The sequence below is a fragment of the Stylophora pistillata genome, chromosome 6 (genome assembly GCF_964205215.1).
Source record: "Stylophora pistillata chromosome 6, jaStyPist1.2, whole genome shotgun sequence".
Taxonomy (NCBI): Eukaryota; Metazoa; Cnidaria; class Anthozoa; order Scleractinia; family Pocilloporidae; genus Stylophora; species Stylophora pistillata.
In genome coordinates, this window is record NC_142524.1 from 33,185,127 (window position 1) to 33,201,789 (window position 16,663).

General features: G+C 39.1%; 1 protein-coding gene across 2 annotated transcripts in view; it reads right to left on the reverse strand.

Moving 5' to 3' along the window:
* Positions 1 to 16,663, reverse strand: part of LOC111324914 (xanthine dehydrogenase/oxidase-like) — a 46,533-nt gene that overhangs the window by 21,745 nt on the left and 8,125 nt on the right. For both annotated transcript variants that reach the window (XM_088762823.1, XM_088762824.1), the window contains exons 2-21: positions 10,843 to 10,901; positions 10,511 to 10,568; positions 9,615 to 9,711; positions 9,066 to 9,174; positions 7,805 to 7,931; positions 7,604 to 7,665; positions 7,392 to 7,481; positions 6,404 to 6,484; positions 5,888 to 6,029; positions 5,506 to 5,673; positions 5,191 to 5,267; positions 4,600 to 4,696; positions 3,563 to 3,672; positions 3,156 to 3,352; positions 2,752 to 2,917; positions 2,192 to 2,281; positions 1,509 to 1,626; positions 979 to 1,030; positions 303 to 429; positions 8 to 127 (exon numbers count right to left, since the gene is read on the reverse strand). In XM_088762823.1, the coding sequence (XP_088618949.1) occupies positions 8 to 127; positions 303 to 429; positions 979 to 1,030; positions 1,509 to 1,626; positions 2,192 to 2,281; positions 2,752 to 2,917; positions 3,156 to 3,352; positions 3,563 to 3,672; positions 4,600 to 4,696; positions 5,191 to 5,267; positions 5,506 to 5,673; positions 5,888 to 6,029; positions 6,404 to 6,484; positions 7,392 to 7,481; positions 7,604 to 7,665; positions 7,805 to 7,931; positions 9,066 to 9,174; positions 9,615 to 9,711; positions 10,511 to 10,568; positions 10,843 to 10,893 (2,139 nt within the window). In that variant the 5' untranslated portion in view covers positions 10,894 to 10,901. The remainder of the gene's footprint in view (positions 1 to 7; positions 128 to 302; positions 430 to 978; positions 1,031 to 1,508; positions 1,627 to 2,191; positions 2,282 to 2,751; positions 2,918 to 3,155; positions 3,353 to 3,562; positions 3,673 to 4,599; positions 4,697 to 5,190; positions 5,268 to 5,505; positions 5,674 to 5,887; positions 6,030 to 6,403; positions 6,485 to 7,391; positions 7,482 to 7,603; positions 7,666 to 7,804; positions 7,932 to 9,065; positions 9,175 to 9,614; positions 9,712 to 10,510; positions 10,569 to 10,842; positions 10,902 to 16,663) is intronic.

Here is a 16,663-nt window from a genome sequence, read left to right on the forward strand (position 1 = left end):
GACTTACCTCAATAGTAATTATTCTTGGTAAGTCTTCATATCTTATTTTGACCATCTGAGCTGCTCTTTGGGCCTGGGCCTGAGTTTCAGCGGCAATGGCTCCAATAACATGTCCAACACAGGTCACCTATAATAATGAACATTTGCATCTGCACATTAACCATGAAAAAAAAAAAAAATGTCACGAAAATTGTTACAAAACCTAATGAGGTTGAGCTATACCGTAACTAATTTTTTTCTTGCCATAGGCCATTTCTGTAACACTAAACTCAATTTCAAGTTTTTTTTTATTTTGCGTATACCTCGTCTGTTGCAAAAAGTTCTTCATCTCCTTGATAATATCCTATATCGTTGCTTCCTGAAACGTCGTTCGCATTTATATATGTCTTGATACCAGGAAGACAGAGTGCTTCAGAAGCATCCACTGATCTGCAGAGTTAAAGAAAGTGTGGTGTCAGTTGTCTTTTAGCTCAGTCCGGCACATTTCAATCGGTTGTTCATGAAGTGCATTGATGCTTCCAAGCAAGTTGCACTTGATCAAAATTATTAGCTTGAGAGATACGAAGTTTATCAGGTCCGTGTAACTGAGATTTGTACGTGGGGGATTGGGTTTGTCATTGCCTGTGCATGTCAAATTATTGTAAATCTGGTTTCTGTCACAGATGCTGATAAATTATTCTATGATATCTGGCCGTTTCTTGGTTTGTCAGTCGGGCGGCTGGTCGATGGTGTGTTTGTCAGTCAATTGGTTAATGCTGGACCAATAATGAGTTGACCTGACAGTCAGACGTATGGGCGTGCGTAAAAATGGTGGGGCGCCTGGTGGTCTCTCAGTTGGCTAGCTGATATGCGGTTTAATCGGTCTTGCACAAGTGCAAAGTTGGCGCAATGATCCCTTTCAAATTATTCAGCTGGTTGAGTGGTTATTCGACTACTTAGGTAAGGTCGACAGTCAATACACGCATTCGTTTTACTTACACAATCTTGGCATGGGCACGTTGGCTGAAAACCAGGGCCAGATACAGCTCCTCTGCAGTAAGACAGGCAAGAAAGATTTAATCCATTTCATCTTGCTAAAATGCAAACTAAGACTAAACTTCAATCCTGATTACTAATCCTATTCATTGTCTTCGTTATAGTTACCATTCAGAAAAAAACAAAAATGTTTTTGTTGATTTGTCTGTATCTGAGAAGAGCCTGTAAACTGAACGAAGCATTGAGGCGTGAGCACTTTTAATTATACACGGTCTAAAGATCACATCCTGAAAGCACAACTACACTTTTGTAAGATTGCAAGAGCATATTTCAATTGACTTTGTGACATATTTTCATAGAAATTAGCCGGTATAGCAATTGCTAATTAAAACTGTTCCTGCTCAACTACTGCCGGAGGGTGATGCCGTGTATTTGGCAATTCAAACGTCTTTATAATTTTTTTTTTTTAACACATTTTTTCATGGTAATCAATAGCTGCAAAACGCCATCGTCTGGTCGTGATGACAGCGTACCCGCATACTTGGGTATATCATCGCAATATATTGCCTCTCCTGTGGCCTGCTTAGCAGCTGCTAGATGAGGTATTGGTCTTCCAACTACGTCATCTGATGACTGATCATCAGGAACTTCCTAAGCCAAATGATTAAAAAAACAGATTATTCAGAGAAAGGATCTGAAGCATAATCCTATGTCTTGCGATATGGTCCTTCATAATGGGAATGACAACGTTTTGAATGGATACTGCCATGCTGACGATCAAAAGAAAGAATAAAGGAGGAGCCATACGACAATGAACCGCCTAGGAAACACGATTTCCAAAAAGTATGCCAGACACAGCTGTTGAATACCGTCCAATCACAGCTGAGCATAATGGCGACGCGCGCGTATCTAACCAATCTCATCGCGATCCAAATTAGAAATGACTGCTTCGTGGCATAAGATCATACTTCTCTTTAAGCGTGTTCACCCCGATAAATGGTCGCCACTATTATTGATATATTTTTCAAGACCAGATCAAGAACGTGTATATTTGAAAATGTAGAATGAAGTACTAGAGTTACTTTATCGCTTCCAGCACCTGCCATCTTAACATACTGGCGTTCTATCATGTAAAGTCAAACGCGCCAAATTTTGTTTGAATATCAGTTAAGCATAACTAAAAGACCTTGAAACCATGAGGAAATTCTTTGTTTACCTGGAAAGTCTGGGTGCTGTGGGTAGTTCCCCTTTGCAAATGCTTAATTCCGCTCTGATAGGATCTAGGTACAAGATCTCCAACAGCTGACTGTAATTTAACCGCAGTAGGAGAAGACAAATTTCAAATTAATTAAAGTTGATAACTATGGTGCTATTTAGGCTATCATAATTACAAGTAACTACGGTCAAATCGGTCAGAACAACTTTAATGAAATACTTTTGGGTGAGCTTTAATGAATTGGCATTTCAGGGAGCAGGAATGAGTATAAAGACATGCTATAAAAAACTTATATAAGCTTCGAGAGCCATCGCACTCCCTTAGACTGAGTTAAAATGATGTGATTGCTGTTCGATAAATTTCTGGATCGGTATCGTATGGAAGCTAAAACCTGCCGTATTTCGGGGGAATTAATGGTTAATATCCGTTCCTGCAAATGCTTGCAATAAATAAATTTGAGATGCATTGGTATGTTCTCTTTCCTTGGAATGCTTTGATAAATCGTAATCAGAAAGCCCTTTATTGTCACCCGTAGGAGGGAAGGGATTATTTGTGCGTACCTCTTCATTACTGAGTTGCTGAGAAACTTTTAGGAAGAATTTGAAGAACAAACTCGAGGCAAGTGATCTCCTGTATTCCACCTGGCCATTTGGTGCCCCGGGTGCAAGAGGCAGATCGTCTCCTAACAGTTGACAAGCCGCTTGTACCACGCATTCATTCCATATCCTGTAAAATACGAAAGTTATGGCAGTTGAATATGGATTTGATGATGGAGTTCCAAGATAAAAAAACGGTCGATATCTACGAGGGCCTTTTTGACAAAATGTTCGGTTGATCTTACATGGTGGGCCTACGCATTACGCCGTTACTCCACTTATATTAGCTTGAATAGGAGTACCAGGCCCCTAGGTGAATACAGCCTGACCTGTGTAAGTTACCGTTTTGCACATGCGTTACTTCTTACCTTCCACTTAGACTTCTCATGGTCTTCAAGGCCATAACTGTTGTAGGGGCCATGCCTCCAAAACTAAAACTACAGTCCCTGATATGCCACGAACTGGAGTTTGTCTGTTTTTCCAACAACACTCTCATTGCTGCGTTCACTATGGCAACGTCGTTTTCTCGCCGACGACCTTGTTTGAGGGCAAGAACATATTCATGCTACCAAACAGAAAAAGCCAAATGATCTTGATTATTAAAGAAAAAATAACAACAGCGATCACTTTTTGTAGAATTGATCTCGTTGGAGAGGCTCTGAGAGAGAGGCTCTGACGACAGATAAATCACTAAGTCATCAAATATACCTGCAGTTTACATCAAATAATCCAAATAGTATTGTAATTTTTATCACTTTGAAGTAGCTTTTCTTACTTCCTGTGTGAATGGAATGAGGATATTTATCAGCACTTCACTTTGTCCGACAATTGTTGCTTTGTTCCCTGTGAAAAAGTTCTCATCCAGACTGACTTCTCTAGTTTTTCCTTTGGCAAAAAAAGAAAGATGCACATTTAAAGTTATGATCATTCGTCACAGCAGCAAGACGAGACTAACGTAAATCGAGATGAGCCTGCCGTGTTATGCCAACAGAGGACTGACAAACAACTTTAATTTTTACATCATGAGATATAATCACGTATGAGCGTAAAAAATAATTATTTAGGCAACACGAAATCACTAAGTTTTGCAAATATCAAAGGAGGCATGCTGGAATATTTTCGTAGTTAATTCGGTAAAACGCTCGATAATACACAATGGAGAAAAAGAAAAATATCGTTTTCAAAAGCAAAAAAGTTATAAGGATGGTTAGGAGGATTTCAATGGGGTAAACCGTCAACCGTCAAATGGCCAAAATATCAATCGTCAACCGTCAAAAACGCAATATTTTTATCGTCAACTGTCAAATGAGCAAGCCAATGTTAGCCGTCAAATGTCTTAGATATCCTTAATTAAGAACAAGACGATTGCCTTAATTGGGGTCAAGCTCTCTTATTTATAAACAAAGTTTTGATATATCCCAAAAATACATTTATGTAAGTCCTTCAACTTCTAGAACTGACTTCCGGTGTGGAAACACTTCCAGTGTCGTAAAACGTTAGACAGTTATTAATAAAAAGTGTTATTAACTAATAGTTCTTTACAAACGCGTCATTATGAAAAATTACAGCCAAATTCACGTGTTTAGTTCGTTTTATAAACGACTTTCCAAAAAAATTAACCGTCAACCGTCCAATGACTTAAAATTTAATCGTCAACCGTCAAAAGGGCCCTCGGTTAGAGCCAATGTGAATCATCAATACGATAAATGGCTGCCCCGATCTCTCAAACAACATGATTGTGTGATATTGTTCAGCTTAGCACCCTTTGCTTGGTAATAGCCTTAAAATAGGAGCCCAGCTTGGACTTTGTACCTCCAGCACACGCAAGCAGCAGTTTACACCTTGCGGCCATGAACACTGTGTTAAGGTCTGACGTGGAATTGGCACTCATGATATTCCCTGCTATGGACTGAACATAGATGTGGAAAGATAGGTAAAGAGAGATGCACAATTCTGTTTGGCAAAATCGTTGTTATATGGACACACTTAGCGAGAGCTGCAGGTTCCAGCAAGAACAAGCACCGTGGTGGGCCTCCTCCTTTACGATCTTATCTTTTTCAAAGCCAATCAAACTCGCGTAGGATTAACCTTAAATGGTCTTTTTATTGCATTATTGTTAAACACTATAGAGAAATCTAACTTTTCTGCTTTGTTATTCAATAGATTGCGCTTAGGGTCAATGTAACATATACTTTATTAATCGTTGATCTCAAGAAAATAAGAATTTTGAGATATCAAGATTCGAAAGTAGAAAAGTTTCTACTCAGGAATCCTGCTGGCTAATGTAACACCAATTTTGCGAACTATAAGCCGGCTATTTCCACTTAATATCTTGCAGATAAATTAAGCTATCATTAGGGACACTTCTTTGATCCACTACAATGCAAACAGAAAACGGCTCACCACAACATTTCGTATTTGAGGACAAGCAAACCACTTGAGGATGTCAAGAATTGCTGAAAACCATCCGGTCTTGAATTCTAAATTTTAATAAAACGCTAGGGGTCAGTAACTGTTTTTCATACTGTAGTTGGACCAAGAGATTATAAATTCTTAGTTGCACATATGAGTAAGTAAACTCCAGGCCCGACCTCATGCTAAAAGGAAGAAATAAAAATTATGAAAGATTAAGGGCCGGCACTGAGATTCCGTGTGTTATAAATCGTTTCTCTTTTTCTTGAAAAACTGCTATCATGTTTTCTCAGCCCCTGGATGTACCTGGCAGTGTTTTTGTGGCCTGTTTCAGAGCATCATGAAGAGTGCTAAGTGTCACAGAAGCGCCAAATTTGATGCCTTTCTCTGTCTGTTCCACAGCTTTCAATTCTGGGATGTGAGTTGCTGCAACCAGGATTGGATAGGTCTGATTCTTGAATTTCATTTCAATCCCTGCGTGTAAACATTTAAACAAAAGGAATGAACAGACTAATCATTAAGTAGGATTTCAACCAGATTTATATTAATTACAAACAAATCATTATCGAGATTTTTCTTTCAGACTTAAACTTCCTGCATTTTGTGTTAAGTTCTTCCAGTTAAGAATGTTTTGAAAAATCTTTAATACATCCAAAAAAGAAATGTTTTAATGGTATTTTTTACTTACCTATTTCAGTATTACCAATCACAAGCTTAGCCTGTGGATAATTCAACATCAGCTCCAATAATTCTTCTAACGCTGTTGGCCTGATCCAAGTTATGCGGTCACCCTTAATGTAAAGACGTTTAGCTCTCGCGGCATCAGGGAGCTGAAGAAAACACCGAAAAAAATTAATCTCAAATTAACTCTAAAAAACGATAAGCGAGTGTATTCCTGAAAATGCAAAATGTCACATCCGATCCACAAGTAGAAATGCATCGTAGTGCAGTCGAACAAGAGGTGAATTGGCGTAACTACGCGATTTCGGCGTAGAGCCCTCTTCTGTGTTACGTTTTGGCTTTCAGTGCTTGCCAGTGTTAACTACATACATGTTAAAAATGGGTGTGCACCGTCAGCAAACGGGTAGCTGAATAGATTAATTAATAGATACATAAATATGTAGATGGACAGAGAGAGAAGAAAGTGAATGAAATGAATAACTGAATGAATGAAAAAGTAAATAAATGAGAGTATCATAATTACCATCAGCTCTGGCGGGAAGATAACATCCTGTGTCGGTTCATATGCAGTGAACTCTTCCGAGTTAAATATTTTATCGCCAACCTGCGTGCACAGTTGAAATATTAGCAATTAAGTGCAAAATGATATCATTTTGAACAATGGACAATTTTGAAATATTTCATTAATATTTCTAACTTTCTAACCACCCCATATGTTCCGTTTCGTATTAATTTTATTGTTTTCTCCCTGTTGATTACGATTCGTTTAGCCTCTTAAGGAAACTCATTGAAATATTTTTAATACACATCTCCTCTAATTTTTTTCAAGTACTTCGATTATCAAACAACAACAAACATATGAAACATATGTGTGAACTGCGGTTATGAGACGTATATGAGAACGATCCTTCGCAGTAAAGCACTATTTGAGCAATAGTGAAAATCAGACCTGAAAAAAATTTCAGGCCTGTACGGGACTCGAACCACTGACCTCTGCGATACTAGTGCAGCGCTCTACCAATTGAGCTAACAAGCCAACTGGGAGCAGGCCATCAAATTAATTCGATATAAACCCGTAGATGATAAATCAAACAACAACAAACATATGAAACATATGTGTGAACTGCGGTTATGAGACGTATATGAGAACGATCCTTCGCAGTAAAGCACTATTTGAGCAATAGTGAAAATCAGACCTGAAAAAAAAATTTCAGGCCTGTACGGGACTCGAACCACTGACCTCTGCGATACTAGTGCAGCGCTCTTTTATTAATTTGATGGCCTGCTCCCAGTTGGCTTGTTAGCTCAATTGGTAGAGCGCTGCACTAGTATCGCAGAGGTCAGTGGTTCGAGTCCCGTACAGGCCTGAAATTTTTTTCAGGTCTGATTTTCACTATTGCTCAAATAGTGCTTTACTGCGAAGGATCGTTCTCATATACTTCGATTATTTTTGGAAAAATTACAAATCAGTTGGGATCACCATAAGAAAAGTGCTGTAAGACAAGACTTACCAGTAGATCTTTTCGTTCTGTTGTATGATGTCTGCCCATTCCTTCCCGATTTTGTTTGCAACATCCATTCTCTCGATTACCACAGCACCCCTGTTCCATAAATATAAACATAAACATAAAACTCAAATAAAAGCAAAAACACGCCAATGCCCAAAAACTGGAACGTCAACATCAGCATTAATATTAATGGCTAATTACTATATTTCGCCTACCTTTGTGAACGTTTTAAATCCTTCTATAATTGGTCTGTAGCCTGTACAGCGACATAAATTACCTGCAATTGGGAAGCAATTGATGTGGTCAACTTAGGTCAGTGAAGCAAGCAAAGACACTGACAGATTCTCGTAAATCACATTTTTTCGATACCGTCAATAAATCTAGTGGGCGTCACTGTTAATCAATTCAACTGTTACCTTCAAATGCGCTTTCCATTTCCTGATGAGTTGGTTCAGGGTTGTTCCTCAGTAGGGTGTACATGGACATCACCATTCCTGGGGTGCAGAAGCCACACTGCGACCCATGAGATTTCACAATTCGCTCCTTTTAATTAAAAAATTAGATCTAATTGGATATTTTTCCTATTTGATAAAAAGGAGCATTCCCTCCTGACAGACACCTTTTTCTTTTCGTGAGCACAATTCTTCACCTGATTAGATGTCTCCCTGTGTGTCTATCTAAGGGGCGTTCCCAAATGACAATGTCCCTCTTCAGGCGTTTGTCATCAGTGTGTCTTTCTTCTAAGTCTTATCTTCTTCTACGCTCTATGCCTCACTCGTTTCTGTGTTTGTTTTCTCTATCTAATTTTTCTACTAACAACCATCTACCTGCTAAGAGACTCGTCACTCTGCCCTTTTTAAAGATGAGCACATCTTTCAGTCTGTCTGTCTGTCTATGTATCTGCCTGTCTATCTAACCGTCTGTCAGTCAGTTTGTCTGTCTATCTATCTGTCTGTTTGTCTTTCACTATGTTCTAAGATGTCTCTGTGTGTGTCTATTTAAGGGGAGTTCCCAAATGGTAACGTTCCTCCCCAAGGATTTGTAATCAGTGAGTCCTTTTGCTCAGTCTCATCTTCTTCTACCCGGTATGCCTCACTTCGTTTCTGTGTTAGCAGCTATCTGTCTGCTGATAGGACCGTCACTCTTCTTTATTTTAAAGATGGGCGTGTCTGTCAGTCAGTCAGTCAGTCAGTCTGTCAGTCAGTCAGTCAGTCAGTCTGTCAGTCAGTCAGTCTGTCAGTCTGTCAGTCAGTCTGTCAGTCAGTCAGTCAGTCTGTCAGTCAGTCAGTCAGTCAGTCTGTCAGTCAGTCAGTCAGCCAGTCGGTCAGGCAGCCTGTCAGCCTGTCAGCCAGTCAGTCAGTCAGTCAATCTGTCAGTCAGTCAGTCAGTCAGTCAATCAGTCAGTCTGTCAGTCAGTCAGTCAGTCAGTCAGTCTGTCAGTCAGTCAGTCATTCAGTCAGTCAGTCAGTCAGTCTGTCAGTCAGTCAGTCAGTCTGTCAGTCAGTCAGTCAGTCAGACAGTCTGTCAGTAAGTCAGTCAGTCAGTCCGTCTGTCTGTTTGTCTATCTGTCTCTCTGTCCGTCAGTCTCTGTCTGACTGCCTGTCTGTATATAAAGATCAGCTCAATTTTTGTTTATCTTTCTGCTTCTTTCTCAAATAAAAGGTAGAATCTTTTTACCTGTACGGGATGCAACCCAGTCCTGATACTACCAATACCTTCCACTGTAGTAACAGCCATTCCATCGACTGCACATAACGGCAGTAAGCAACTATTTGCGGGAAAATGTCTAATCATTGTTAAGGGTGGCACCTATGCATGGAATGCCGTAATTCCTATCCTCAATCAGACAACGTCCAAAGTGAAGGAAGGGATGCTCAGAGGGACATTAAAAGAGAAGTATGTTGGACCATAGATTTTTGTCTCTACCATTAAAGATTGTAAGTGGAGTCATGACAGATACCGAGTTTTGAGTTGCAAAAGGATAACGCCACCTTTCGAAGATTTTCTCCAAAAACTTTGAAATTCCGACTGTAGAAGCTGCCATTTTGACTTATCGATCAGCAGGCCGTTTTCAAGAAGTTATGTTTAAGCAAGTTGGACGCGCTTTTGGATTCATGTAGAGAGCTTAAATAAGTGATAGAAGGTCCGCGCAAAGACAGGGGGAAAAAAGGATAAAAAGGCTGTCGTTGTAGAGATGTGTCTGTTGTCAGATCTGTTCAAGGATACCTAATCTTTTCATATTGATGGTCATACTTGGAGATCATCACAGTACATGCTCCACAGCCTCCCTCGTTGCATCCACGTTTGGTTCCTGTTAAACCTACTGTCTTGCTGTTAAGGACGAAAATTCTATTCATATGGTAACCAAGCTGGATCATTATGAAGCATTCATGATATTATCTGAAATACGACTGGGTGCCTCTTACAGCTTCAACTGTTTATTTTTCTTTTGGCTTGTTTGTTTGATTGTGTGCGTGCGTGTGTGTATGTGTATGTGTGTGCCACACAAGTAGTGTGTGTCTGTGTGTGTGTGTGTGGGGGGAGGGGGGAGCAAAATGTCAAAATGTAGTTTCGCAGCAGCAAGACGAGACTACGGTTATCTTTTTTGTGTCATCACCCACGCACTTAGATGGATTTGATTTTTAGCGTCAGAATCGTCACATTTTAGATAGTCTACAATTGGACTTATTGCAGTTTGGTATACTTGGCATCCCTTAGCCGTATCGCTGTGACCCTATATAGCACGCATTTTGTAATCAAATTATAATCTAGTCACAATTTTCCCAACTGTCTATCATCTTCTAAGTCCTAGGTCATCTCTTCCCAAAACAAGAAACTTAGCGAGATAGTTTGAAGAAGCTCCTCACAATGATTTTGCTGCGAGAGAGTCTAGGATCTGTCAATGGCCAAATTGTTGAGCTAAAAATGCGTGTAGCGAAGAGTGGCTGGACAGGCACTGACGTTACCTTTTAAGCCCACTTTTTATGAATAAGATGACTAAAAAGTAGAGCCGTCAGCGGTATGAAGCTTTACCATTTTGGCTGTTTTTTCTCCTTAGAACATTCAAGATACTAAAGGTTTTACTGACGCCGACATTTCAGTCTAGCTTATATTAAGGATACACTGATCTCTCAGATATTGAAGAACAGTAGATTCAGGCTGCAGATTCCTTTCAATTATCTGGAGAAAGGAAATAACAAGACGAAACAGTACTGATAAATGTACATACATTGCGAAAAGACATTTTAAAAAAAGTAATTTTAATGATTTTAAAGTATTTTATGTTGCTCCTATCTCCTAAGGCCCAACTCCTCGAGAAGATAAAAAATATTACAGAAATACAATGGTAAACTCAATGCAGAAAATAAAAGGTTTTAACATTGATAGAAAACGAAAATGTAAAAGACAGAGAGGAAGGGACAAGAATGCTGTTCATAACACCACTTCTACGTACCTTTCTTCCATTCACAAAGAAAATGATTTCTTTACAATATGCAGTCGCCATTGCGGAATCTAAGATAAATTAAAGATATTTTAAGGCTTTCCCTGCTCATATTCATAAAGAGTTCCTGCCCCGGAAAGCATTAAATAAAACAAAAAAACTTTCAATTAAACTTTCTATCAGTTTATAGCAAGCTTATAAGATGCATAAGATTAGCCTGTCATAAGAACAGCATTGGTCAGGATGAATGCCAGGGGAAATAGAGCAAAAGACAGCTGTTCCTGGAGAGGGAGCTAAACTAACTCAGGTCGTCCCAACCCTTCCCTCCGATGGAGAAATACGATCTGAATGGCTAACGAGTTAGTAAGTAGACTTTATTAGAGAGGGTGACATCTGACAGTAACTAAACTGATAACCTAATGGCCCTCGAAGTAAATACAAGAGAAAATTAATCAAAAAATGACCTACAATCTAGCAAACATAATTTGTATAAAAAGGATATAAAACTACTAGCTATTAATTAATGACTGAGTAAAAAATTGATTTTAAAAATTGAGTTATAGAGGAATCCTTTAAAATATTTTGCGCTAGGAATACGTTTAAGATCTACATTTAGCTTGTTTCATTCTTGGATTGCTCTTACGATGAACGTCCGGCCACCTTCCGTACATCTCTTGTAGCGAGGACAACTTAAATTTAGATTACAGAATCTGGTTTTTTATTATGGATGTCAGAGTTTTTGATTAGTAAGGCATTTATATATTCTGGAGTATTACCATTAAGTCTTTTGTAGGTTAAGGTACAACGATTTAGATATGACTCGGCATAGAAAGGAATCCAGTTTAAAGTATTGAATAAATGAACAGAAGGGGCCGTTTTTTTCGGCATTTAAAATAATTCTAGCCGCACGTTTCTGAAGACGAAAAAGTTCCTGAAGATTTTCCTTTTTACAAGAGGTCCATATCGAACTGCTAAAAAGGAACACAGGTTTTATAATCGAGGAGTAATAAATTTCACGTTGATTCCGGCCCGTTTTAGATAAGGACTTATATGACGAAAGAGACCTATCCGTTTCACAAGTTTTTTTGCTCAATTTCTCTATCTGACGATCAAAGCAAGCTTGAAATCGAAAATATTCTCAATGGAATTTCTATTCAAATTAACATCAATTGAAAGAGAGGCAACTTTGTTTCGTGGGCGCCTCCCTGTTACTAGCATGGACTTTGTTTTTGGATTATTTATGAACATCTTATTCTGTGCCGACCATTCAGCTTGGCGTTTAAGATCTTGACTTAGGGCGTGGTTGATGGCTGAGATGTTCTCCCAACTAGCGCGTTTTGATAAGGTCGTATCGTCAGCATAAATGTCAAGTGTAGAGTCCCGTATACTCAAAGGCATATCATTTATAAACACAAGGAAAAGAATGGGTCCTAAAATTGTTCCTTGAGGAACACCTCGGAGTAACTGTTGACTAGAGGAGCAGCGACCATTTACACGAACATACTGGTTTCTTCCTGTAAGATATGACCTAAACCATTTTACTGTAAGGTATTTGGCTCCATAAATTGACAGTTTCTTCACTAATAATTCATGATTTACGACATCAAAGGCTTTTTAGAAATCAACGAACGTTAACCCTGTGACAATATCATTGTCCATATTGAAGAGCAGTTTGTCGGTTAACTTAATCAGAGCAGTTTCAGTAGAATGATTCGCACGAAAGGCTGATTGAAGATTATTCATCAGATTGTAGCTGTGAAGGTGATCAGAGAGAGCTATTGCTACGTGTTTTTCGAGTACCTTGGACAAAACAGGTAGAACGGAGATTGGTCGGTAGTTTCCTGTCTCTTCACGAGAGCCACTTTTGAACAAGGGTGTAACTTGAGCAGTCTTCCATGTCGAAGGGAAGGACCCAGAACTAGTGGACAGATTCATACGACGGCAGAAAGGGGAGTCCAGAACTGGAGCTGCTAATTTTAGTACTTTCGTGCTAAGGCCATCACAACTAGTGGCCTTACTGGTGGGAATCTTTTTCAATAGGTCTAACATCCGAACTTCGGTAATATAAGGTATGTCAAACGATTGATTTCCTAACTTGGACCTGACAAATTCGGTAAGAGCCACGTCATCGAAAACTGCGACGCTCTGATCACCAGAGGTAATACTTGAAACAACATTAATAATGCGCGTAATTCATTTTCTCAGCGATTTCCTGTTTGGTACAATGAAATATATGAAGTTCATATATTTTGAACTGCGGTATTAGATACGTATGATGCACGATCCTCGCAGTAGATAGCGCTATTTAAGCAATAGCGAAAATCAGACCTGAAAAAAATCAGGCCTGTACGGGATTCGAACCAATGACCTCTGCGATACTAGTGCAGCGCTCTACCAATTGAGCTAACAAGCCAACTGGGAGCAGGCCGTTAAGTCGATTCGTAATAAACCCGTGAAAGTGATAAATCAGATACAATGAAATATATGAAGTTCATATATTTTGAACTGCGGTATTAGATACGTATGATGCACGGTCCTCGCAGTAGATAGCACTATTTAAGCAATAGCGAAAATAACATATTGCTGAAATAGCGCTATCTACTGCGAGGATCGTGCATCATACGTATCTAATACCGCAGTTCAAAATTTATGAACTTCATATATTTCATTGTATCTGATTTATCACTTTCACGGGTTTATTACGAATCAACTTAACGGCCTGCTCCCAGTTGGCTTGTTAGCTCAATTGGTAGAGCGCTGCACTAGTATCGCAGAGGTCATTGGTTCGAATCCCGTACAGGCCTGATTTTTTTCAGGTCTGATTTTCGCTATTGCTTAAATAGCGCTATCTACTGCGAGGATCGTGCATCATACGATTTCCTGTTTGTCGGTGATGGTGCCATTTTCCTTATTAAGTTCTTTGATGATAGCTGATTCTTTCTTTTCACTTCTTAACGTTTTGAACGCCCTCCAGATTCTTTTAGGATCACCTTTGTTTCTATCTATTGATTCCAGGAAAAAGCACTGCTTAGAATGCGTTATCAAATCGGATGTATTGCACTTTGCACGAACGTACAAAGACCAATCGGTTGAGAGATTTGATTCACGTGCTCTTTTCAGCAAGTTATCTCTTTCCCGTATAGATTTGAGGATTTCATTGTTCATCCAAGAGGGCTGGTTTCGCTTTTTCACTCGCTTGTTTTTCCAAGGCATATGCTGATCGAGAACTTCATTTAGCATAAATTCAAGGAATACAAAATATCATCGATGTTCTCAAACAAAAAAGTGGAGTCCCAGGAGATCCGTTCCAGTGACTGGAGGAATTCATCGGTGTTCAAATTCTTTGTCTCCCGATATGTTATTGTGATGTGTTCTGATTCCCTATTCTCTTTGGATTTAGCTTATTTTCGTCGAATAATTACTGGAAGATGGTCTGCAAGTCCGATATTAAGGACTGAAATATCCGCAATAAAGGCTGGGTGACTTGTATAGCAATGGTCTAAACATGTTCCACTTTTAGGTCCAGTAACGGAAGTAACAATTTGACTTAGAGCCATGGTTTTGAGGGCTTTGGCAAGCCGATGGCTGTTGTATGTTTTATCGAAGTAATTTAAATTGAAATCCTCCATAAGAATAGTTTCGCGGTTTTGTAGATAAACAAAAGTTCCTCCCTCTACAAAAATATTTCCCCCAAGTTTGAATTAAAGCCATTGTCAGACCAGGATTGAACGCGGAAAAAAGGTGAACACCATTTGGAAGTTTTAAACCCATAAACGCACAAGGCATACGCAGATTCTGTTTAAACGAGAGGATTCTGGGCGGAGCTTAGCTGGTAATTGAAGGTTGGTCAATATCATAACTTAACAGTTTACCCAGAAAAAAACGCATTTTTTTGACTGGAAGCTGGGATCCTAGATCAATAAATTTTACGGATATGGAAAAGCTCCACGGAGATATTGCGCTTTTGAGGCTCTCGGACAAATGATCACTTTGAGGTCGAGAATCCGTCCTAAATTTCAGAATTAATAGGTTTCGAATATACACCTTTCATTCTGAAACTATATAATTTAAAACAGATGCCCATCAGCCTAGCTATTGGGGGTCCAAACGGTAAAAATACGTTGGAAATACCAACATCCCATGCAGGAAGGTTAGCAGTGCTCATGTCAGTGCTGGATCGCTTCGTGCAGAACATGAAACCTTTCAGGGTATACTCAGTTGATAGATATGGTCGATCGCGGCCAGGCTTCCAAAACTCAATTTATCAGTTCTAGGAACACTTCTAAAACCTAGAAAAATTTGGTTGTACTTTTTCCAGAGGAACTGGACATTAACTAATCTTTGATTGTCTCTTGTTCTTACACAACTCTCAGTGAGTTGCAAAACTGCACGCACATGTGGTTAAGACATTCGTAACATACAGCTAAGATCAAGATAAATAACTACATCATGACAAGAGGATAGGGACCATTCATCACAAATGCTTTAACGTTACAAAGAAAATTATCCGAGAAATATGCAACAGTCTACCTTCTATTTTTTTCCAGTAACGGATAAAGTTGCAACGACGTGATTCTTTAGAATACACTCATTATTCTCTTCAACGACAGCTCAGAGAATGGATTGTTTCGGCGATAATGACAACTCTTAAATTCTCATTGTAGAGCTAAATCCAGTCGGATCGGTTTCCCTCCGTGAACGGATATATCTTTGCGCATTTAGAACCTCCTTTCCCGCCAAACCGGAAGTATTGTTAAAAGGACTCACTTTCTCTGTTGGACGACTGAGCTACCTAATGTTGACAGAATATGCTGAAGCATGAAAGCATAAGCTTTCATCCTCTTTTCTTTTCATTTGCATAGCCAAATGCAAACGTGTGACCAGACCTTGGCCACTATTGTAGTTTTAATTTGAAACTGTCTGATGGCGGAAACATGCCTCATTAAATATAAATCGAATATAAACCATTAAAACGAATGAGAGAGGCATTTGTTTAAAGCTAGTCTTTTCAGTCTAATCGGCTGAAAATTCTCACACCAGTTTTATATATATATTCTGTCCATACTAGTTATAAAAATGTTTTCATCAAAGAATATTTATTTTACGATAAAACATTATTGATGCTGTGAGGTGACTTCAAGAGATATAATAAATATGTTATTAAACGTTTTGTTGTGTAGCATCGCTGAGTATTTTTATTCGTTGTTTGTATTTTGACTCTCCTTCCGGGCTCGTCAAACTACGGTACAACTCGTAGAAATACTCAGCGCTACTTCACAAGAAAACGTGTAATAAGATATATGTATTTCACCACAACATTGCACCGGGTCAAGCGCGGTAACAATCTGTGTACGTCAACAAAGCTCAATAACAAGGAACATCCACTTGTCAGCCGGAAATTTCACCTTTACAATAATGGGCCTCTGGCGGAAAAGTCCCGGCCAGCGGGTCCCGGTTGTTCGCAGGGTGGATAACACTAAAGTAAATCTCTAATTGGTAGATAGTGCGGTATGTTTCGTCACCACTCCTCACGCTTGATACCGATTTACCCTTTGGATAACGATTAATCCGCTGGATAGCAATGTATCCATTGGACAGAGATTTGTCCGTTGGTTAGAGGTTCATCCGCAGCTGGATAGCAATTTATTCTTTACGCTCTTTTTTATATATAAAAAAAAGAAATTCTAATTTTGGTTCTGAGGCTGGACGTTCTTTTTTTTTTCGCGATTTGAGCCTGAAAACGTTCGCGACATGTTCTTAAAGTTGTGTGGTAATTAATCCATTCGGATTAATTACCAAACTGAGTTGTTCGTCGGTGTACCGTTCAATGACC